The sequence below is a fragment of the Colobus angolensis genome, unplaced genomic scaffold (assembly GCF_000951035.1).
Source record: "Colobus angolensis palliatus isolate OR3802 unplaced genomic scaffold, Cang.pa_1.0 Scaffold253, whole genome shotgun sequence".
Taxonomy (NCBI): domain Eukaryota; kingdom Metazoa; phylum Chordata; class Mammalia; order Primates; family Cercopithecidae; genus Colobus; species Colobus angolensis.
In genome coordinates, this window is record NW_012115744.1 from 324,736 (window position 1) to 349,012 (window position 24,277).

The 24,277-nt window shown below is 47.8% G+C and overlaps 1 protein-coding gene across 1 annotated transcript in view; it reads right to left on the minus strand.

The window, feature by feature from the left end:
- The window catches only part of CAMK2B (calcium/calmodulin-dependent protein kinase II beta), a 105,073-nt gene extending 81,976 nt beyond the window's left edge, over window positions 1-23,097 (minus strand). The window contains exon 1 of the mRNA XM_011946767.1: window positions 22,683-23,097. Coding sequence (XP_011802157.1) covers window positions 22,683-22,747 — 65 coding nt within the window. The 5' untranslated portion in view covers window positions 22,748-23,097. The remainder of the gene's footprint in view (window positions 1-22,682) is intronic.
- Between the last annotated feature and the right edge of the window lie 1,180 nt (window positions 23,098-24,277).

Sequence of the window (24,277 nt, forward strand, 5' to 3'; positions counted from 1 at the left end):
TTAGCCAGGATGGTCTCGATCTCCTGACCTCGTGATCCGCCCATCTCGGCCTCCCAAAGTGCTGGGATTACAGGCTTGAGCCACTGTGCCTGGGCTTTTTTATTGTTTGTAGAGATGGGGTCTTGCTATGCTCCCTAGACTGGTCTCAAACTCCTAGATTCAAGCATTCCTCCCACTTTAGCCTCTTAAGGTGCTGGGATTACAGGTGTAAGCCACCACGCCAGCTATATACAGTAGAGACAGGGTGTTGCTATGGTGCCCAAGCTGGTCTTGAACTCCTGGGCTCAAGTGATTCTCCCACCTGGACCTCCTAAAGTGCTGTGATTACATGTGGGAGCCACTGCACCCACGCAGGAGTAACTATATTGATATCAGGAAAAAAAAAAACAGATTTTACAACAAGGAAAATCATTGGGAATAAAGAAGAGCACTACATAATAATAAAGGGGCCAATTTTCTAAGATGATATGCAGTCCTAAACATGTGCGTACCTAACACAGAGCATCAAAATATGTGAGGCAAAAACTGATGGAACTGTAAGGATAAAAAGATGATTCCACTATCATTGTTGGTGACTTCAACACAACTCTATCAGAAATGGACAGATCCAGCAGGCAGAAAATCAGTAAGGACATGATTGAACTCAACAGCTTCATCAATCAACTGGCTCTAATGGACATCTATAGACTACTTCATCCAACAACAGCAGAATACATTTTCTTCTCAAGCTCACATGGAACAATCACCAAGACAGATCACATTTTGGGCCATAAACACATCCTGATACATTTAAAATAATAGTAATCATACAAAGTATGCTCTCAGACTGCAACGGAATTAAATTAGAAATCAGTAACAGAAAGATAGCTGGAAAAGCGCAAAATACATGGAAACACCACACTTCTAAATGACACAGACAAAAGAAAAAATGTCAAGGGAAATTTTAAAATATTTTGAACTAAATGAAAATACAACTTATCAAAATTTATAGAATGCAGCAAAGGTAGTCTTTATTATTTATTTATTTTTTAGGGACAAGGTCTCACTCTCTCATGCAGGCTGGAGTGCAGTGACACAATCATAGCCCACTGCAGTCTTGAACTCCTAGGCTCAAATGATCCTCCCGCCTCAGCCTCCTGGGTAGATAGGACTACAGGCACACACCACCATGCCCTGCAATTTGTTTGTTTGCTTGTTTGTTTGTTTGTTTGTTTAGAAACAGGATTTTGCTATGTTTCCCAGGCCAGTCTTGAACCAGGTGATACTCCCACCTTGTCCTCCCAAAGTACTGAGATTATGGGTGTAAGCTATTGTACCTGGCCAAAAGTAATCTTTAGAGGAAAATTTATAGCATCAAGTGCATACATTTTGTAAAGAAGAGGCCAGGCACAGTAATTCACACCTGTAATCCCAGCACTTTGGGAGGCCGAGGCGGGCGGATCACCTGAGGTCAGGAGTTCGAGACCAGCCTGGCCAACGTGGTGAAACCATGTCTCTACTAAAAATACAAAATCTAGCTGGGCGTGGTGGCGCATGCCTGTAATCCCAGCTACTTAGGAGACTGAGGCACGAGAATCACTTGAACCAGGAAGTCGGAAGTTGCAATGAGCCAAGATTGCGCCACTGCATTCCAGCCTGGTGACAGAGCGAGACTCCATCTCAAAAAAAAAAAGAAAAGAAAAGAAGAAAAGAAAAATCTAAAATCAGTAATTTAAGCTTCCACCTTAAGAAACTGGAAAAAGAAAAGCAAATTAAATCCAAAGTAAGCAGAAAAAAGAATAAAAACTAGAGCACAAATCAATGAATTGTGCAAACAAGAAATTGATACAGAAAATCAACAAAGTCAAAAGCTAGTTATTTGAGAAGATCAATAAAATTGGAAACCTGCTAATCAGGTTAACTAAGAAAAAAAGAGAAAAGAGGCAAATTACTAATACCAGAAATAAAAGTGGGGCCACCACCACAGATCCCATGGATATTAAAAGACTAATAAAGAAATACTATGAAAAACTCTATAGCCATAAATTTGATAGCCTAGATAATATGAGCCAACTCCTTGAAAGATACAATCCTCTTAAACTCACACAATGAGATATAGATAATATAATGTAAATAGGATTGAATCTCTAAAAGAAATTGAATGAGTGATTAATAATTTTCCAAAACAGAAAGCACCAGGCCCAGACTGGTTCATTGGTGAATTCTACCAAACATGTAAAGAAGAAATCATATCAATTTTCTAAAATCTCTTTTAGGAAATAGAAGCAGCAAGAATACTTGCTAATTCATTCCATGAGAATTAGCATTACCCTAATACTAAAACCAGACAAAGACATTATTTAAAGAAAAGAAATATACAGACCAAAATTTCACATGACCACAGATGCAAAAATTCTCAACAAAATATTACCAAATTGAATCCAACAATGTATAAAAAGAATTATATATCATGATCATGTGGGATTTATCCCAGGTATGCAAGTCTCGTTCAATATTCAAAAATTAATTACTATAATCCAATGCGTCAACAGGGTAAAGAGGAAAAATCACACGACTATATCAATACATGCAAAAAAAGCATCTGACAAAAATCCAACACTGTTTCATGATTAAAAACTCTCAGCAAACTAGGAATACAGTGGAGCTTTCTAAACTTGATTTTTAAAAAATCTACAAAAGACCTATAGTTTACATCATACTTCATGGTGAGAAACTGGATACTTTCCACTAAGATTAGGAACAAAGCAAGTATGTTCCCTTTCACCACTGCTATTCAACATCTTACTGGAAGTCCTAGCTAACATAATGAGGCAAGAAAGGGAAATAAAAGATACACTTATTGGAAAGGAAGAAATAAAACTGCCTTTGTTCATAAATGATATGTCTATTCAGAAAACCCCAAAGAACCAACAAAAAATTCTTGGAACTAATAAAGGATTACAGCAAGGTTGCAGGATGCCAGGTTAATGTATAAAAGTCATCTGCTTTCTCATATATCAGCAATGAAAAGTTGGAATTGGAATTTTAAAACACAATACCATTTACATTTCATCCTCCAAAGTGAAATACTTAGGTATAAATCTAACAAAAGATGTACAAGATCTATATGAGGACATTTACAAAACTCTGATGAAAAGTATCAAAGAAGAACTAAATAAATGCAGAAACAGCCCATGTTCATCAATAGGAAGATGAAATATTGTCAAATGTCAGTTTTTTTCCAAATTAATTTACCCATTCAATGCACTCACAATCAAATACCAGCAAGTTATTTTGCATATATCAACAAACTGATTCTAAAGTTTATATGAGGAGGCAAAAGATACATAATACAATAACCAACACGATATTGAAGGAGAAGAGCAAAGTCTGAGGTTTGTGAATACCAGATAGAGAAAGGATAGCCTTATCAACAATGGTGCCAGAACAACTGGATATTCAGATGAAAAAAAATGAATCTAGACACGGATCTTAACACCTTTCATAATAATTAACTTAAAATGGGTCATAGACCTAAATGTAAAATGCAAAACTTTAACACTTCTAAAAAATAACATAGAAAATCTGGATGACTTTGGGTTTGGTGATGATTTCTTAGACACAATGCCAAAAGCACAATTCATAAAAGAAAAATGATAAATTTGACTTAAAAGTAAAAAGTTCTGTTCTGTGGAAGACACTTATGAGAATTAAAAGGGAAACAACCACAGACTTGGAGAAAATATCTGCGAAACACCTATCTGATAAGACTGGTTTTCAAAATATACAAGGAACCCTCAAAATTCAACAATACAGAAACAATCAGTTTAAAAATGGGCAAAAGATCTGAACAGATACCTCCCCAAAGAAGATATATAGATGGAAAGTAAGCATATGAAAATATGCTCGATATTATAAGTCATTAGGGAATTGCAAATAAAACAACAAAGAGCTATCACTATACACCTATTAGAATGGCCAAAATCGAGAACTCTGATACCACCAGATGATGGTAAGAATGTGGAGCAACAGGAATTCTCATTCATTGTTGGTAGGAATGCAAAATGATACACCCACCTTGGAAGGGAGTTCGGTAATTTCTTACAAAACTAAACATATTCTTTACCTTACACTCCAGCAATCACACTTCTTCGTACTTATGTCCACACAAAAACCTGCAAACGGATGTTTATTGCACCTTTATTCATGATTGTGAAAACTTGGAAGGAACCAAGATGTCCTTCAGTAAGCAAAGGAACAAACTGTGGTACATCCAGACAATGGAATATTATTCAGCTAAAAATATTACTATCAAGCTACACAAAGACAGCTTCCTCCTCCCCGTTAAGGAGGAAACCTAAGTGGCCATTGCTGAATAAAAGCAGCCAGTCTGAGAAGGCTACATACTGTATGAGTCCAACTGTATGACATGCTGGAAAAGGCAGAACAACGAAGACAGTCAAAAGACCAGTGGTTGGCAGGGGGTGGGTGGAGGGAGAGACAAATAGGTGGAGTACAGAGAAATTCTGGGGCAGGTGAAACTACTCTGTGTGATACTGTAATGACAGATACATGTCATTCTACATTTGTCCAAGCCCATATAACGTACAATAGCAAGAGCAAACCCTAATGTAAGCTATGGGCTTTAGTTAATAATATATTAATATTGGTCCATCACTGTAATAAGTGTGCCAAACTAATGCCAGATGTTAACAACAGGGGTGGGGAACGGTGAAGGGGAATATGGGAACTCTATACTTTCAATCCAGTTTTTCCATACAGGTAAAACTGCTCTAAAAATGAAGCCCATTAATTTCTTTTTCATTGTAAAGAGAAAAAAATGTATCTTTAAAACACCAGGATAGAGAAGGACTTTTTTAAAACCACAGGCAGAAAAGCATATATCACAAGGAAAATGCCTATATATTTGCCATAGAGTGAAATTTCAAAACTTCACTGTGACCAGAGACCCTGAACAACATTAGGAAAAGGTGTTTCAGGGACTCTAAAGTCTTCCCCTGGAGCTGTCACCACCCCGGGAGACACCCTGACTGTAACACCCACTTACGCATGGCCCTCTCAGTGTACAAGGGTTCCCTCCAGGGCTCTCAGGCCACAGTGAAAGATGGGGCTATGCTCCCCATGTCACAGGCAGGGACAGGCACCAAATGCTTTGCTGACACCATGACAGCATGGATGTGGAGGTGGGATCAAACCAGACCCCTCTCCCCTAGCCAGGCACAGTGGCTCATGCCTATAATCCCAGCACTTTGGGAGGCCAAGGTGGGAGGATTGCTTGAGCCCACGAGTTGAAGGTTACAGTGAGTTATGATGCATCCCTGCACTCCAGACTGGGTGGCAGAGCAAGATCCAGTCTCAAAAACAAAAACAAAATGAAACAAAAATCCCCAACCCCCCCACCAACCTCTTGCCACCCTGCACAGGTCCCCTGAGGTGACCTGCACTGGCTCAAAACGTCTCCTGGGGAGATGGACAGTGCACTCCTGTAAGGTGGGGGAGGTGGGAGCAAGAGGAGAATGAATCATGGGACTTGAGCCAAGCAGAGCCCTGGGAATGGGAAGAAGCAGGGCTGGGATTTGGCAGCAGGACCAAGACAGGGGCGAGAGGCCTTGGGTGCAGTCTTGGCTCACTCCATCACTCGGTCATGCTGGCTGTGCCAAGGCAGAGGCAGTGGGCGTCAGAGACAGCTCTTCCAGCTGGAGAACAGACTTTCACATTTTCTGGATTCTTGCGAGCCAGCTGATGTCATGTTGTTAGCTTGACACTGGCCACGATGGGCATCTTCACACCACAGAAATGGGCAAACACCACCCACCAGGGACCCCACCCCCCGTTAAACATTGACCAGGGCACCACTTGAGAGGGGAGATGATGTGGCTGCCCTCTACATACCCCAAATACCCAGAGGGAGAGGGGCCGAGGGGCAGGGAGGGAGGAGAACCTGACAGGCCAGAGACCACCTAGGGGCTGAAATTATATGCTCTCCATGGGAACGAGAGAGGAGAGGGGGTGAGCAGCCTTTCCGAGGAGAGGGCCCACAAGGGAGCCAGTCTGACTGGGGGTTCTGAAAGCCACGGTGGGCTGGGCTGGGATCCCTGCAAATCCAGCCTGTCCTGTGCAGCCTCGGTGGGAAGTTCCCTCTTCTGGGGAGGGTCTGGGACTTCTGCTCATTCTGAATCAGCATCCATCTCTCTCTTTCGCTTCTCTGTTCTCTGAGGTGAACCATATTCTCCAGAAATCTTCAGCAACAGATGCCTTCCTTTAGCAACCCCACAGGAGCTGTGCCCCAGAGCAATGGCCAGGACCCCAGTGTGGGGGTCTGCATTAAGCAAAGAGCAAAATAAATACAGAGACGAAGACAGGAGGGAGGACCACCCAGGAACACCTGTAGCCCACTGTACCCATGCTCTTCCAGCAGCCTAGGGGAGGCCTGCAGGTCAGGCCTGGCCTCTAGGGTGGAGAGGTCTAGCCTGTCTCTTAGCCCTGGACCTGGCCTTGAAGCATGTGGTGGATTCTGCAGATAACGCACTAGGGTTGCTGGAGAACTATCACTCAATCTGGCCATGCTGGGTCCAGTGAGCAGGAAGAGGATGTGGGCAAGAGGAAGAGGTGTGAGCAGGGGGAGGAGGGTGCGGGAAGGAGGAGGAGGGTGCGGGCAGGGGAGGAGGGTGTGAGTAGGGGGAGGAGGGTGTGGATGGGGGAGGAGGGTGTGAGCAGGGGGAGGAGAGTGTGAGGAGGAGGAGAGGGTGTGAGCAGGGGGATGAGTGTGTGGGCAGCGGGAGGAGGGTGTGAGCAGAGAGAGGAGGGTGTGAACAGGAGGAGGGTGTGAGCAAGGGGAGGAAGGTGTGAACGGGGAGGAAGGTGCGAGGAGGAGGAGAAAGGTGTGAGTGGGGGAGGAGGGTGTGAACAGAGAGAGGAGGGTGTGAGAAGGGGGAGGAAGGTGTAAGCAGGGGGAGGAGGGTGTGAGCAGGGAGAGGAGAGGGTGAGCAGGGTGAGGAGGGTGTGAACAGGAGGAGGAGGGTGTGAGCAGGGGAGGGTGTGTGAAGAGGAGGGTTTGAGGAGGCTCAGCATGGGGCCTCCTGTGTCATCGGCACCATCTGGCCCCTGGCACTGGGAATGGTCTGCCAGGGCTCACTGCATCTTTGGAATTCCTCCTCTGCCCACATGGAAAGGCCATCATGCACATCAAGGGCCAACCCACTCCCTGGGATGAGGCCACGGTTCCTGTGTCCTAGGGCCTTGGTCCTGTCCTCATGAGAGGAGCAGAGCCACAGTCTGGAGGAGGTGGTCCATTAGCCTAGGGCCGCCTGGAAGGAGCCTGTGGGAACTTTGAGGGGAACTCTGAGAGCTGACCCTTGCTGAATTTGTTTTCCTGTTTTTACCCACTGAAGCTTTCATTTCTTTTTCTGTGAGCTGTTGATGCTTATATCTGTCACTCACACTTCAGCTGGAGTTTTGGCCATTTTCTTTTTTAAAACTGGGGGGCCTCATTCTGTCACCCAGGCTGGAGTACAGTGGTGTGAATGCAGCTCACTGCAGCCTCAGTCTCCTAGCCTAAGTGATCCTCCCACCTGGGCCTCCCAAAGCGCTGGGATTCCAGGCCTTATTGACCTATAGGAGCTCTTTCCATATTAGGGAAACCACCCATTCACCTCACAGCCCAAATGCTGGAAGGGCCTGCTGTGGCCTCACCCACACAGGATGTGCCCAGGAGGCATGGGGCAAGCATGTTCTTGTTCTGTCCCCTAACACGAATGTGAACACTTTAAGCACAGGGCATCTTCTCCTCTTTGCCCCTAGAATCCAGATGTGTGGAGGGCTAATTGCCGGGGCTGCCATCCCGACTCTCACCTGAGAAATTCCAGGGACAAGCTGAGCTGCAGGATGAAAGAAGTGCCCACGGTAGGTGGAGCCAGGATACCAGATAGAAAGGCCCAGGTGGCTGGGGGAGGAAAGATAAGGCCTGCCCCATGCCTGTGTGTGGGGTGGCGCCCAGCATGGTGCCCTGCTCCTGGGTCCCCAATCCTAGCCCCCGGCTCGCATCGCACGTCCCCCTCCTCTCCTCACAGCTTGCCTTCCCTGCTCGGGGGCTGCTGGCCCTCCTCCTGTGCATCCCCCCACTTCCTTGGACATCCCCTTCAGAACCACACTGCTGCCCTCTCTGAGCTGGATCCACAGGGACACCCAGAGGGCAGGGCAAGGTTCCCCCAACATGTCTACTTTGGGAGGATGAAGGCAGGAGTGACACCACAGAGAGGGGGAGGTGTGGGGCCTCCAGATCCCACCTTGTCTGGAGGGCAAGGCCCCATCCTGCTCAGGGAATGCAGGTGACCACTAGCCCCGAGACCAGCCATGAGGCACAGAGAAGGCACTTTGCCCAGCAGCAGGTCTCACACATCAGGCGGTGTGTGAGCCCCTTGTCTCTCCTCACGAGACCAGAGGCTGAGCAGACCATCCCTCTCCGGGGCCTCTGCCCATGGGCAGCCTGCCCTTTACCGCCTGCCAGCTGGAAGGCCCAGAAGGGCCCAGCAAAGGCACTGAGGGAACAGAGTTGCGGTGACCAGCCTGGCTTGGCTTAGCCCTGTCTGGGGAGTTGTGTCCTCAGGTCTGGGTAGGTAGACAGGTATCCCAGAGCCCTGCCCAGCACAGACCGCCTGGCCCAGTAGGCTCCTACCACCAAAGCAGATTCCACAAACCACAGCAGCTGTGCTGTGCACTGTCCCGGAGGAATGGGTAGGCACCAGGTCAGGCCCCAGCGAGGAGAGAGGGGTCTCACCACAGTCAGGCTGGTGCTCCTCCCTGCAGGGGGCTGGGACAAGGGGCAGTTCACAGCTGCGCAGCTGAAGCCGGGCTCTGGGGCCGGGGTCAGCCCACCCACCTGGGGTCCAGGCCATCTGCGCTCCTGGCCTGACGGGAGAAGGGACACAGACGGCCCCTTTAAGGCCACTGAGCTCTCAGGACTGCTCGAGCATCCGAGCTCCGAGCCAGCAGGAGAAGGAGGGCTGGGCTGCGCCTCCAGCCCCTAGGCCCACCCTTGCTGCGCCCCCATCTCCCTCCTGCACGTCCAGGGGCTGCCCTGGACCACATCGGGGTCCCCAGCTCTGTCGCGCCCCTAAGCACAGGGCATGGGGAGGGCCCTCGGGAAGGACGGGCAGAAGAGGTCCCCATCTGAGGAGTTCTCTGACCCCAGGGAGCGGGCGTGGGCTGGGGTGCGGTGGGGTCGGGACTCTGCGCCCGCGGCGTCCCAGCTGTATAAGGGACACAGCGACCTTGCCCAGGCAGGCGCGCCCGCGGAGGAGCAGTCAGTCCCTCGCTCCAGTAGTGGGACCTGGGTGGATACAGAAGTCAGCGACACCAGCCCATTCGGAAGAAACTGGGGACGAGAGAGATTCCGACGCCAGCACCCTAGGGGCCTCACTCGGCGTAGGCGCAGCCTCTGACCCTTCAAAGGCGGCGCTTCAGAGCAGGTCACGCCCCTCCTGGAGCGGCGGCCCGCTGGAAGTCACCGCGCCGGAGCAAGAGTAGAAGCTCAGGCTCCGGAATGACTCCCGCCAGAGCCAGGCCGAGGCCGCGCGGCTCGCGAAGGACGCGCGGGAAGAGCCTTTCCGCCGGCTGAGCGGTGGGCGCCACCGTCAGGGACCCCGGGCTCACCACGCCACGCGCGGAACCGCACGGGGTCCACGCATGGTAGCCGAGACTGGAGCGGGGTGGGGGTGCTTTGGGACTTAGGATAGCTTTGTGTCCCCTTGCTTCTTTTTTCCTGCAAGCTGCGCATCAATTAAAGTACTCAGGGTTTTGTTTGGTTTCAGATCAATCAGATTTCATCCTTCTAAAGTTTTATTCTCAAGGAATGCAAAAGGATTTTGGAAGCTTAGAAATGTCCACGTAATCAGAGACTGTGCGGCACCTGCACATGGGAGAGCTGAGCTGTGGGGCAAGTCTCAGAAGAAAGAAATGGGGCTTTCACAGAACCAGTTTCTGGGGCCAGAAGGTACCCGAGAGAGTCAACTGACCCAACCCTTCCGGTTCATAAGTGGGGAGGCTGAAACCCAGAGAGTTATATGGCAGCCCAAGGCCGCACAACCCAGTGGCTATGTCATGCGCAGTGGGAGGGGGCCATGTATTATGTCCTTTAAAAATGTCCTTTGTACACCCGCATTCATAGCAGCATTATTCACAACAGCCAAGAGGCAGGAGCAACCTGCGTCTGTCGACAGATGAGCAAAATGCACACAATGGAATATTATTCAGCCTTAAAAAGGATGGAAATGCTGACACAGGCTACAACATGGGTAAAACTTGAGGACATTATGCTTATTGAAACAAGGACAAACACTGTCTGATTCCACTTATATGAAGTCCCTAAAGTTGTCAAATTCATAGAGGCAGACAGCAGAATGGTGGTGCCAGGGTGAGGGAGGGGAATGGGGAGTCGGTGTTTAATGGGGACATTTTCACTTGGGGAAGATGAAAACGTTCTGTTGGTCATAGTTGCACAGCAATGTAAACACACTTACTGCCACCGAACTGTACACTTTTCTGTTATGTATATTTTACCTTAATAAAATAATGTCCTGGTATGATATGTAGTCATTATCTCTGAGGAATCATTAAGAAATAATGACAGAAACTGGTACTTGCAATGCTGTCTTTAAAATCTGGTTTTTGTTTTTTATTATTTTTTTACTTTTTTGAGACAGTCTCATTCTGTTGCCCAGGCTGGAGTGCAATGACGCGACCTCGGCTCACTGCAACCTTCACAACCCCCTGGTTCAAGCGATTCTCCTGCCTCAGCCTCCTGAGTAGCAGGGATTACAGGCACGTGCCACCATGCTTGGCTCATTTTTGTATTTTTAGTAGACATGGGGTTTCACCATGTTGGCCAGGCTAGTCTCGAACTCCTGATCTCAAGTGATCCGCCCACCTCAGCCTCCCAAAGTGCTGGGATTATAGGAGTGAACCACCGCACTCAGCCAAAATCTGGTTTTAAGAACTCCTTTATTACCATGTGGCAAATCAAATTCTTAACCTCTAGTAACAAACAAGAAAAACTCAGAGAAAAGAATCCCTAAGAATTCCAGACAGTAAACCATAAACTAAAAGCAATGCGTGGCTGTGAGGGGTGGCAGGCAGGACTGTTGTGCCCCAGCACGTGCCCCTGAGGCTGGCCCCTGGCGCTTGCAACCCTCACTTAGGTCTCTCCCAGCCCCAGCCCCAGGTACCCAAAGGGGCTGTCCTGCCCCTGCGAGCACCACAGCCTGGCTCTGCAGTTCTGAGCTGTGTCATCCTTCACATAGGCCCCCCACCACCCCAGCTCCGGGCCTCAGGGACAACAGTGGGAAACCAGAGGCCTTCGGGCCTGTGTCTCTGCTCCCACCTGCAGATGGGACAAGGGGAAGGGGTGTGTGACTGGCTCTGCCCTACCCCCACTCTGGACAGGGAAGGGCGGCTGCATGGCTGGCTCCCTGCAACATGGACTGACTCTCACAACGCTCCAAGAGGTGACCCTTCTTCTGCCCAGGGTCATACAATGGGGCCCAAATGAGGCACAGGCCCATCCTCACCATGGAGTCACACCTGCTGGAGACTTTCCCTTGCCACATCACTGTTCCCACAGCCCGGAAGGGGGAAACTGAGCACCCAGTGTGTGCTTCCTGCTGGTGATGCCCCCGTGGGTGACTAAGGCTGGGAAGAGCCCCACATTTACCCCAGGGCAGTGAGGCCACAGAAACAGCTCAGGAGTCACAGGGAGGCTGTGCTCTGGTCCATCCACACTTTAAAGCCTCCATCCTCGGTGCCAGAAAGTGGAGGTGAGTGGAATTTAAAATGACAACTCTATTCCAGAATCCTCAGCCCACGGTGTGGGAAATAGCTCAGCCAGGGGTCAGTGGTGGTGGGGGGAGGTGGTGGCAAAGACCCAGAAGCCCAGAAGTGCCTGTGACACTCTCAGGGGCTGCAGAGCCCCAGAACGGCCTTCAGAGCTAGGGACGAGCTACTGAGGACCTGGGAGGGCAGGAGAAGGAGGGCTCCCCAAAAGGCAGGATCCTTTAAGTGAAAGAAAGGAGAGGGAGGAAGAGGGACGGAAGGAGGGGAGGATGATGAGGCTGGAGAAAGAAACAGCCCCAGGTCCTGCCCAGGAGGTGTGCCCCATAAAGTGAGGGAGTGCCCAGTAACCATCGTCACCACACCAGGAAGAGCCTGGAAAAGACCAGGAAGCAAAAGAGGGAGGAAAAGCGGAAACATGAACTGAGAAAAAGAGAGAGAAACAGAGAGACAGAGAAGACAGAAAGAGTAACACCTCCCGCAAGACAGGCCGTCCTGGGTTGGATGTCATGTGGACAACTGGTCAAGATAAGAATTTGTGAATGTCAATCAGAGAATAAAAATGTAAGAATAAAATGAATCTGGTCTCAGGCATGCAGAGGAATTGTGAAAAGCACCAAAATCACAGCTTTTCTCAGGGTTTTTGACTGGGAGGGGTGTTCTCCGTCAGTCCCTGGGGCTGTTATGATGAAAGGATGGGGATGGGGTGGTGGTGGGCAGTGGGATCAGGACAGCTGGGTCCCCAACTCTGTTGAAGGAGGAGCACAGGCTCGGCCACATCAATTTCCAGGGAGACAGCAGGACCCTCGGGGCTGGTGCGCTTCCTCAGCAGCGGCCTTGTGACCACACATTGTGCCTCAGAAGTCCCACACTGCAATGGAAGTCATCCTGCTGCTATGAGTCCCCCACAAGGACTTGAGGGGCCCAGGCTTTCTCTGAGGAAGGAAAGAGGGCACAAGTGGAGGGGACCCCTGAGGCCCACCTCACACTGCAGTAATGGGAGGCTACAGCCCCAGCCTTGCTACAAAGGCCTGGCCTGGAGTTTCTAATGGGACATTCCTAAAGGCCACTCAGGAAACAAGCAAAATAGAGTCCCAGAATGTGAGGTGAGGCCCAGATGTGGGGTGAGGCTATGGGGGCAAAGTTCGGAAGCCAGGGCACCTACTGGGTTCCTAGTCGCAGTGGAACCCTCAGTCACACAGCCCTGAAAGTAAGGTGGTGCAGATGGCATCTTCCCCTGTGCTGGTCTCTGGAAAGGGTCACCCAATGTGTCATGTGTCCCTGAACTCCAGGTCAGAACCTGCCCCAGGCCGGGTTCATGTGAGGGCTCACAGGTTCCTGGATCTTCCCAGGCCAGCAGGAGCCTGGCCCTCCCCAGTGCCTGTGGCCTGAGCTCACATCAGGCACAGGCCCAGAGGGCTGGCTAAGTTTAGAGATGCTGTCATCCAGCACCAGTCAGATGCCCGAGTGACAAGGCTTCTTCTCACTGTTTTTTGTTTGCGAAGACACTTCACAGCAGTGGCTGGTTCAAAGGAGGTGGCCTGGCCAAAGCCGCATTTCTGCTGGGGTCCTGAAGTTTAGGGGAGGCCGCCAACTATGAGCTGGGCATTGGCAGTCACTTTAATTTCGAAGCTCACTTCCCAGCAACGTGAAAGTTGAGATCCAGATGTGACAGCAGGTTTTATTTCTTTGACATCTTTATTGAGATTTAATTCATATACCAAACAATTCACCAATTTAGAGTATATAATTCAGTGGTTTTAAATATATTGAGAGTTGCACATCCATTACCACAATCTAAGTTTACAACATTTTCATCACATCAGAACCAAACTTCTGTCCATGAGCAGTCACTGCCCATCCTCTTTCCATCCATCCTCCCTCCAGTTTCTGTCCTACAGGTTTGTCTTTTCTGGACATTTCATAAAAAGGGAATTAAACAACATGTGGCCTTTTGTGACTGGCTTCTTGCACTGAGCATGATGTTTTTAAGGTTCATCCACATTTTAGCATGTGTCAGTGCTTATTAGTATTTCATTGCTTTTTATGCCTGAATAATATTCCACTGTATGGATATAACACATTTTCCTCATCCATTCATTAGCTGGTGGACATCTGAGCTGTTTCTACTTTTTAGCTATTATGGATAATGCTGCTATGAACCAGTTTTTGTGTGGACATATGTTTTCATATCTCTTGGGTATATACCTAGGAATAGAACATTTTGAGAACCCACTATTTTCCATAGTAGCTGTGCCATTTTACATCCTCACCAGCAATGAATGGACATTCCAACTTCACGTCCTCACCAACACTTGCTATTATCTGTCTTTTTGATAACAGTCATCCTAGTAAGAGTGAAATGGCATCTCATGATGGTTTTGAATTGCATTTCCATAATGATGCCAAAATCTTTTCATGTGCTGTGGGCCATCTGTTACCTATTTTAGAGAAATGTCTAAGTCCTTTGCCCATTTTTTAATTAGGTTGTTTCTTCTTACTGTCAGGTAGTAAAAGTTCTTAAAGTATTCTGAATACAAATTCCTTACCAGGCACATGATTTGCAAATATTTTCTCCCATTCTATGTGCTGTTCTATTCCACTTTCTCAATGGTGTCCTTTGAATACAAAAGTCTTCACTGTTAATGAAGCCCAACAGTAAAACTATTTTTCTTTTGTGTTTATGCTTTTGGTGTCATATCTAAAAAACCATTGCCTAATACAAAGTTGCAAAGATTTGCTCTTATGTTTTCTTCTAAGAGTTTTATGATTTTAGTTACTACATTTAGATCTATTATTTATTTTGAAATAATTTTTGTATGTGGTGTCAAGTACAGCTCCAACTTTGTTCTTCTGCATGTGGATACTCAATTGTTCATTTGTTGAATGGACCATTATTCTTCTCCACTGGAATTGTCTTGGCACCCTTGTAAAAAATCAACTGACCACAGATGTATGGATTTATTCTACACTCTTAATCCTATTTCACTGATCTATGTATTTATCCTTATGCCAATACCACACTGTCTTGATTGCTGTAACTGTGTAGTTAGTTTTGAAACCAGAACCTGTGAGTCCTCCAACTTTGTTCTTCTTTTTCAAGATTGTTTTAGTTATTTTGGGTCTCTTGCATTCGTATGTGAATTTTAGGGCCAGGTTGTCAATTTTTGCAAAAAATGCAGCTGCAATTTTCATAGCAAAAATGTAGGTCGATTTGGAGCATACTACTATTTAACAATATTAAATCTTCCAATTCATGAGCATGGGATGTCTTTCCATTAATTTAGGTCTTCTTTACTTTCTCTCAACAGTGGTTTGTGGTTTTCAATGTACAAGTCTTGTACTTCTTTGATTAAATTTAGTATTATTTTATTTTTTAGATGCTATTGTAAATTGTGTTTCCTAATTTTATTTTGTTATTTTAAACTTCTAGTATAGTGAAATATAATGGATTTCTGTATATTGGTCTTATGTCTTGAACTTTGCTAAATTCATTTTTTAGTTCTAATAGTTTTTAAAATAGATTTCTTAGGATTTTCTGTATACAAATCCATGTAATCTGAAAAGAGAGGTAGCTACAACTATTTATTTCCAATCTGGAAGCCTTTTCTCTCTTTTTCTTGCCAAATTGCCCTGGCTAAAATCTCCTATACCATGTTGCCTAGAAATGGAAAGAGCAGATACATTCAGTTTTCCAGTTTTCCACCATTAAATATGAGGTTAGCTGTGGATTTTTCACAAATGTCTTTTATCAAGTTAAGGAAGTTCCTTTCTACTTGTCATTTGTTGAGTTTTTATCATGAAAGAGTATTGGTTTTTGCTAAATGCTTTTTCTGCATCTATTGAAATGGTTCATATAGTTTCTATGTTTGTTCTATCAACATGATGCATTATATAGATTGATTTTTGTATGCTGAATGAATCTTTCATTCTTGGGATACATCCTACTTGTTCCTAATGTATAAATAATCCTTTTTATATGTTGCTAGATATATTTTGCTAGTGTTTTGTTGAGGATATTTCATCTGCATTCATAAGTGACAACAGTCTGTAGTTTTGTGATATCTTTGGTTTTGGTATTAGGGTATCTGCCGGCTTCACATAATGAATTGGAAAGAATTTCCTCCTCTTCTACTTTTTGGGAGTGCTTGTAAAAGACTGGTATTAATTCTTCTTTAAATGTTTGGTAGGATTTGCTAGTGAAGTTATCTGAGCCTGAGCTTTCCTTTGTGGGAAAATTTTAAATTACTAAGTCAATCTCTACTTGTTATAGGTCTATTCAGATTTTCTATTTCTTCTTGAGTCAGTTTCAGTAGTTTGTGTCTTTCTAAGTATTTGTCCATTTCATCCAGGTTATCTAACTTGAGGGCACATAATTATTCACAGTTATTTCCTTATAATTTTTTCCTGTAAGGTTGGCAGTAAGGTCCCCTATGTCATTCCTGATTTTAGCAACTGGAATCTTCTTTTTTCTTGGCTTTACCATCCTTCTTATAATGGTAACCTTCCTCCCAGCTGGCACTCCTGAGTCTTCTTAATTATTCCCAGAGGTATTAATCACCTTCTACCCTATCATATAATTTGTTTAGTATTTATGTTTATTGCCTGCCTCTATCCAGCAGTATATAAGCTCCCCAAAGGCAGGCATCCTTGACTTCTCTGTTCACTACTGTTTTCCAAGCACCCATGGCACATGGTAAGTACAGGCAACCAGACTTGCTGAATAAATAAGTCTTCAGGACAGCAAAAGAAATCAGGAACAGACAAAGACAACTATGACTGTAACTATTATCCTTAAAAGAAACCAGGAAAAATGAAAAACAAACAAACAAAAAACAGTGATTTTGAAGCTCTGGCCCTGTGTTGTCCAATACTGTGGTCACTATCACCATGTAGACATAAGAACCTGGTCCAAACTGAGATGTGCCGTAAGGGTAAAATACACACCAGGTTTCAAGACATAATACAAAAAGGAATGCAAAATAGCTTAATAATTTTTGTTTTGATTACATGTTGAAATAATTTTTTTTTTTTTTTGTACAAATGGGGTTTTGCCATGTTGCCCATGGTCTCTAACTCCTGGGCTCAAGTGATCCACCCACCTTGGCCTCCCAAAGTGCTGGGATTACAGGCGCGAGCCACTGCACCAGGGCTCTGAAATGATATTTTGGATATAAGGTTAAATAAATATATTATTAAAGTTCCTTTCACCTGTTTCTTTTTTCTTTAAGTACTAGAAAATTTTAAATCACACACATGGCTCACCTTTGTATCACATTTTATCTCTTCTGGACCATGGTGCTCTCAACAACTTGGGCAGGGTGGGTGGTGGGGTAGTAACGTCATTGTGAATGTAGAAAAAATGAAGGTAAACTTCAAATCCATGCTTAGGTGGGCTCTGAAAGAACCAAGGGTTGTACGAAGGAGTGTGGGCTTAGGCAAGTATCTGGCCTCAGGTGCAGACTCCTCTGCAGAGTCTAGGTATGTAATGCCCATTGGAACCACCTGGGAGCTTTTAAAAATGCTAACACCCCATTTCCCTAGTGTCTGGTTAAATGCGATGGGGCCTGAACACTCCTCAGGGGCTTCCCATGTGTGGTGGGGGCCGAGAACCATCCCCCGGTCATCTTCTTCGGGAGGGCCTGCTCCTAACCAGACTCATACTCTTTGCCCAGAAAGCCCCTAATGAATGGCCTGGATCAAATCCACAGGTGCTGAGAATCAGACAGCACCTCAACAAACAAGAAGTCATGTGAACAACTTCATTAAGAAATGAGCTAAAGGTTGCAAGCCTCTTGGAGTCAAGCTCATGGCAGACATATAAGTGCTGACAGCCCTGCTACTGCATTTCACCAGGTGACAAGACTGTCTACCTAGACTGGACATCAGAATACACCCCCAAGACCTACTTGCAGAGCCACCTAATACCTCTTGTAAGGCCCTCATCTTTGATAGGGTGGGTGCGCCACTGCTCTGGGAAGCAGTCCCAGGTGCAAGGCCTGAGTGACCTAGACCATTGCTGAGCCACTGTGGAGCACCTACTGTGTGCCAGGCACTGTTCTCAGCACTTGAATTCAGGGTGTGTTGGGTGACAGAAGCAGGGCTCCTCAGCTCCTTGCTGGAAACGGCACTCACTGGGATGTGCTTGACACCCAGAGGGCATTACAGCAGAAGGCATAACACCTGCTGTACTTCATTGTTAGGGCGACAGCAGCTCCTGCCCTCCAGGCTTCTCTGGCTGCTCACAAAGTAGGGAAACAAGGACTATGGGTCCCAAATTCCGCCCCTGTACAAGTGTGCCATTATGCTTCCTCCCATAAAATCTTCTTAAATCTTTGCCTGGTTGTTGCCAATCTGTTCTAGAAATTCAACAAAAGCTTCTATCTGGCTTAACAAAGAATCATAACTTTAGTTATTTTTGGATAATTATGTCAATACAAAAAGAACTATGTCCACCAGGAAATGAGCCCTCAACAAGTGACCCTCTAACCCAGGCGACAAAAGCCACCCAAAAGTTTGGCAGCTAGCAACACCACCTCTCTCAAACATAAAAGGATGTTTTCATTTTAAATAAATTCAAATTTTTCTATGAATAAAATATACATTTCTGTGTAATATGCCAATATGATAATTTTTTAAAAACCAAGTTGATACATAATGCATTTTTATGTTTCTACACTAGCAAAGTGACTTGCAGCTGTAAAAGATGCTTTAAAAATAATCAAATCAGATTCCATTTGTGTGGGGGAAGAGAGAATTAAATTTTTTGAAAATATATTTAAAATCTCCAGAAAGGCCACATCGCTTGCCTGGACCAGGGAGGTGGCATCACGGAACACAGGGAAGTGGGAGTGGTCTTCCCAGGGACAGACATTGCACACTTATCTCTACCTGGTCTCTTCTAGTAAATTACTGTTAAATTCTAGGGTGGCTCAATATAGACTCTTTAAAGGCCAATGGAGCAAAAATGAGGGAAACATCCCTGTTAGAATTTTTAAGTAGAAGACACAAAACCTAAACATTGCATATCTCTCCCCTCTGCTCTTGGGGATTCCTAGAAAGGGGAGATGGAAAGATGGGAATAAGTCCTTCAGTTTTTTCAAGTGAGACCTGAGACATCCTTAGTCCTGTGGCCTATGACCTTGGCAGGAGTCCACTTGCACCCACCTCCACGGGCCCAGCCCCTGCAGCTGGTCGTGCTGAGAACACAGCTTTCCTTCACAACAGTTGGACCCTCCTAATAACCTTTCAGGCCCTGATTTCAAATATAGCATCCTATTATACCCCATCACACTTGCTAGAGGATGGGTCCCAATTTTTGGTTTAAAAAATGTGGCCAACACGTATGCAGACATTTCTCTGCTAAGAATTGGAAGGCACTTAGCTTTAAGAAAAGACTTACTGACACAGGGGGTCGTCATGAAAGTGTTGGGCAAACAGATTGCAGAATTACATATATGGTGATTCCATCTGTGTTTTGAAATCATATATATCTGCTATATATGTAGATGTGTATATATGTACACACACACACACATATCCTCATACTGACATTAAAATTAAGAGGTCAGGCACCTCTGGAGAGTGCGGGAACTTGAGTGTAAACAAGTCACATTTTACTGCACGTACTTCTGTATTACTTGGGGTGTGTGTGTGTGTGTGTTTTACAAGATCATATTGCCCTGGTAATTTAATTAATAAAATAAAAATTTCCAGTCTTGCTGGTGTCATATGGAGTCAGAGTGTTGGTTGTCTTTGACGATGAAAGGAAATAACGTTTTCACAAAGGGGAACCTAGAGGTAGTACCCTTGGTTTGGAAAAGCACAAATACATCATAGTGAGCAACTGGCCAAGGACAGGTACCCAAAAGCCTCAGGTCAGAGTAGACCATAAGCTGGCCATGAGTCAGCCAGTGGAGTTACAGCATTTTTAAAGCACAGAGTGGAATAGGGTAATGAGCTTCCGAGAGGAGCAGAATGTAGATTCAAATCCTGACCCTGTGTGACCTTTTCTGGGGAACGGGGCTTCTCTGTGCCTCAGCTACCTCTCCTGTAAACTTGGGATGATTACAGCACCTACTTCACAGATCTAGCACGTTAATATAATAAGCACCATTTAAGCGCTAGCAACTGTTACCAGAAAAGAAAAGAGTCCTGGTAGCAAGCATGCAGATATATTCTTAGCTCTCAGCAAAGTAGGTTATGGTATAAAAATACCATTAAATAGTAACTAAACTAGCATCACCTTAATGCACATCTTGCCAGCAATCTCAGCATGTGCGACTTCTTTTTAAACTACCCTACATTAAGGAATCAAGACCAGGAGGACTCTTGCTGGCCTCCTGGGAGCCAGGCCGGAAGGCAGAGGCCCACCCAACTCACCCCTTCCCCACCTCGGGCCAGGCACTGGGGACACAGCCATGGGCAGAGGACCGGACCTCTGCCTCTCCGTGGGTAAGCTGTCCAGCACATCAGATGGGGCAAAGTGCCAGGGAAAAGACAAGTTGGGGGGGAGGAGCAGGGAGGAGTGGGGAGGCAAAAGGGGAGGGGTGGGGGGTGTCTGGGACAGCCTGCTGAGCAGCCCAAGGGAGTAAGCTATGAGGGGTCAGGGGAAGAGAGGCAGCCTGGCCAAGGCCCCTGAGGCAGGGAGTGCCTGCTGTGCTCTGGGGAAGGAGAAAGCAAATACAATGATCCCTCCTCCTCCATTCCTCTCTTCCCTGGCAACCGGCTCAGAGCTTGGAGACTCAAAAATTGATTTGCTCTGAATTTCCTAAGTTTATCTATTAACTACCTAGCGGGCCATTCGCTGGTTCACAGTGTGCGTCTCGGCAGAAGGCATCCGCCAGCTGACAGTGATGCCCCCGCCAGCGGTCAGGCCACACACGCCCCAGGATACAGCCTGCTGTCTGGCGACTGGGGTACCACTGGATGGAGTCAAGGACATATCAAGGTCAGTTTGGGGCCTATCTGAGGTTTAGTGGGAGAGATGGAAGGGGTAGGAGATGCCCTGGACTGGAGTTCAGGGCCCTTCTCGCTTCCTGGGCTCGGGCAAGTTGCCAACCTTTCCTGAACTTCAGTTCTTTGTCTGTAAAATGGTGCTGGGGAGAAGGGCCTTTCTAGACAATTCGAATCAAATAAAATCAAACATTTAAAGTAATGTACACATTAGGTGTTGTTACAACATGGCCCACAAGCCCTAGCTGCCATCTCCCCTAGAAAAGGAGGGGCCCATGAACCCCTGAAATGATATCCAAAACCTCGTGGGAGACGCTTTCTTCTAGGGAGATCTCCATGTTTGAAAAGAGACAACTCCCCAAAACTGGAAGATTCATGAGGATGAATACAAAATGTGAGACCTCTTCCTACCCAACAAACGGTTGACACTCACAACCTGTCAACACTGACAACCTACCAACCCTAGGAATGGCAGCACCCAGCGGAAGGGGCGGCCCCCACACTGCTGTGCGAGTGGACACAGCAGGGAGAGTGGCAGCACCTACAGAGACAGACAAGCGGACCCTCCTCCGCAGCCCCACTGCCAGGGACACACCCTAAAGAAACTCTCACACCTGCACCCCAGACGCACTCAGGGCCCTGGCCGTGACGGTGCTGGCCGCAGTGTGCTGGGTGACAGTGGAACACAGGAGACAACCTAGATTTCCGTTGGGAGAGGGGCAGGCAGGACAGAGTTCACACTATAGGTCGCCACGCAGCAGCCCGCAATTAAACACATCGACAAGCACAGGTGTCAACAAGACTGCCGAGTGAAAAGTACAAGTTCCAGGTTTTTTACGTAAAGTTAAGAAAAACACCCACACAAAAGAATCCTCTATATTAGTTATGGATACTTACATCCATGTGTAAATGTACCCAAAAGAGCCTGGGAGGAAAAATACGAAAGCAGTAGTTGGAAGAAAATGGGTTACTTAATATTTCTTTGTAATATTTCTTATAATTTTTTTTAAAAAAGGACTTAAAGCCAAAAATGACAAAAGATTAACCATTTTCAATTCTGAGAGATACTGTGTTCATTTTATTATTCCTGGGATTTTTCTGGATTTTTAAAGTTTATCCAATATAAAAAAATTAAAACTGCACTGTTGGCTGGGCCATGCCGGGCTGAGGGCTTGCCTGCCTTGCTCTGTAACTCCTCCCACATGGGCCACCACGCTAGTGACTGTAAGAAGTGTCAGGCTGAGCAGGGAAGGGCACACACTCCCTATAGAACTGGGCAGGGCAGGGCCAGAAAGCGGCTCCTCTTGGCTGGCTGACCCTGATGCCCAGGCCTCTGGGGAAGATTCGGGAGCAGAGACAGCAGAAAAGGATGGGGCAAGGGAGGGGGAAGGCCAGTGGCCTCGTCACACATGAGCAGCTGTGGGCCTGAGGCCAAGTCCTTCCTTTGGGCAGGGAACTCAGTGAGACCTGACTGGGTGCCAGTGGCTGCAGCTTTAAATAAACTTGGACACGTCCACCTGAGGCCAGGAAGCAACACCAACTGTGCCCCGGGCAGGCACTGTCAACAACCAGCCAACATATCAACCAGGGGACCCCAGCGCTGCAAAAGGGCTGAGTGCCCACAACTGAGCCCTGGGCTCAGACATCCCCCTTGGGTGCCCTGCTCTGCCCTCCCCGCTCTCTGACCCACCTCTATGGCACGGCTGCACCCCCTAGGAATCGGTCCCTTCCCTACCCCAGAGCCGCCACAGCAGGGCAGTGGTAGGCCTTTGGCGTCCCCAGGGACCCGGCGCCTAGCAGGGCTCCACAAAGGTGCACTGCACTGAGCTGCCAGCTCCTGGCTTGGGCATCTCCTCTTGTCCCAGGTCACGGGGTTCCCCTCGATGCCAGGCTCCACTCCTCACCTCGCACTGCATGGCTCCCAGTGCTTTCGCTCAGGAGGCCACACTCCCTTCCAGCAGCGGCTCATTCTCCGGCTTCAGAGAGAAGCCCAGCAGTCTTAGCCCCACCTGGTCTCCACCTCTGGAGCCACCTCTCTCAACCTCCCCCAGGCAGCCCCAAAGACCTTCACTCCCCAGTGTGGGTGGCACTGGCCAGGACATCCAGCTGTGCTGGAATTGGAGGCTCAGTGGGGAGCTGGCCACCCTGACACTGCTGCTGGATGCAGGGAGGCTCGCAGCAAAGGGGAAAAGAACAGCCAGAGTGAGCTGCAGGCTGAGGACACTGGGGTACATGGGAAGGTCTTAAAAGTGGCTTCTTTGGGGAAGACCAGGGACACCTGCTGTGAGGGCCTCTGTGCTTCTGGGCACAGGCAGAGAAGACGACAAGAAGGCCCCTTAGGAAAGACTGACTTCCCACTGCTGCTCTCTTCCTCGGAGAACCAGGCACATTAACTGCCACCCACCTGCCCTTCCAGCGGCCAGGACACCTCTGGAGGCCAAGAGGACAGGCGGGGGTAGACCTGTGCATCTGAGGGGTGAAGACCGGGGAGCCAGCCACCCCTCAGGGATCCCCATGAAGGGGGCTGGGCCTGCCCCCTCCCTCGAGGTCACACTCTGGGGTGCTCTCCAGACCCATCCAAGGAAGGGTCCCCCAGCCGGCCTGGCCCCTCACCCCACCCATCCAGCATGGGCTTCTTGCACAGGGCTGAGCTCCACATCCCCACCCCCTACCCAAATCCTCTCCACACGTGCAGGGAGAAGTGGGGATGAACACACCCCCACACTCCTCCAGCTCCACACTCCACAATTATCAATGATCAGCGTCCCTCACCCACCACAAGGTTTCACCAGACACTTATTTAGTAAAGGAAAAAAAGGATCAGTGCTGGATGTGTAAGAGGAAATCTCGCCAGCACCGCCAGCGCCCCCACCGCCTGCACTGAAGGGACGGAGGAGGATGGGGGAGGACGGAGGAGGATGGGGCTCTGGCCCAGTCAGGCTGGAGATTCGGGAGTTCTGAAGCTAGCCCTGGGGATGCCAGGTGCAGCCACCTTGATTCTCAGACAGGAGACCCCAGGCCAGACAGGAGGCCCCTGAGGCGTTCCCCATCTCTGACCCCAGGGGCAAAGCCGGGTCTGGGAGACCCCAAACCAGACCTTCGCCCCGCACTGCTCATACTGCTGAGCAGAGAACGGGAGCCACGGCACCTGTTCCCCGTGAGGTCCCACTTCAAACAAACCTTTAAAGCCCCTTCCCCTTTAGAGTGCCCCCGCCAATGGTCCAAAATCCAGCTCCCACCCACCTGGATGACCCTGAAATTTGCAACCCAGTCAGGATCTTAATCTCTCCCCCCATCCCCATGACCTGATTCAGGCTCCCTGACCTCGTCCTCCCCACACCTCCAAATTCCTGTTTCCAGAAGAATCTGGGGGAAAATCCTCCAGAACCCAGATTCCCCAGGAGACCTACAGCAGAGGCTCTCCCACGCCGGCACCCCCCGCGCGGATGGGGCCACGCGCAGGAGCAGGCGCAAGCAGGTCCCGCCACCCCCGTCGCCT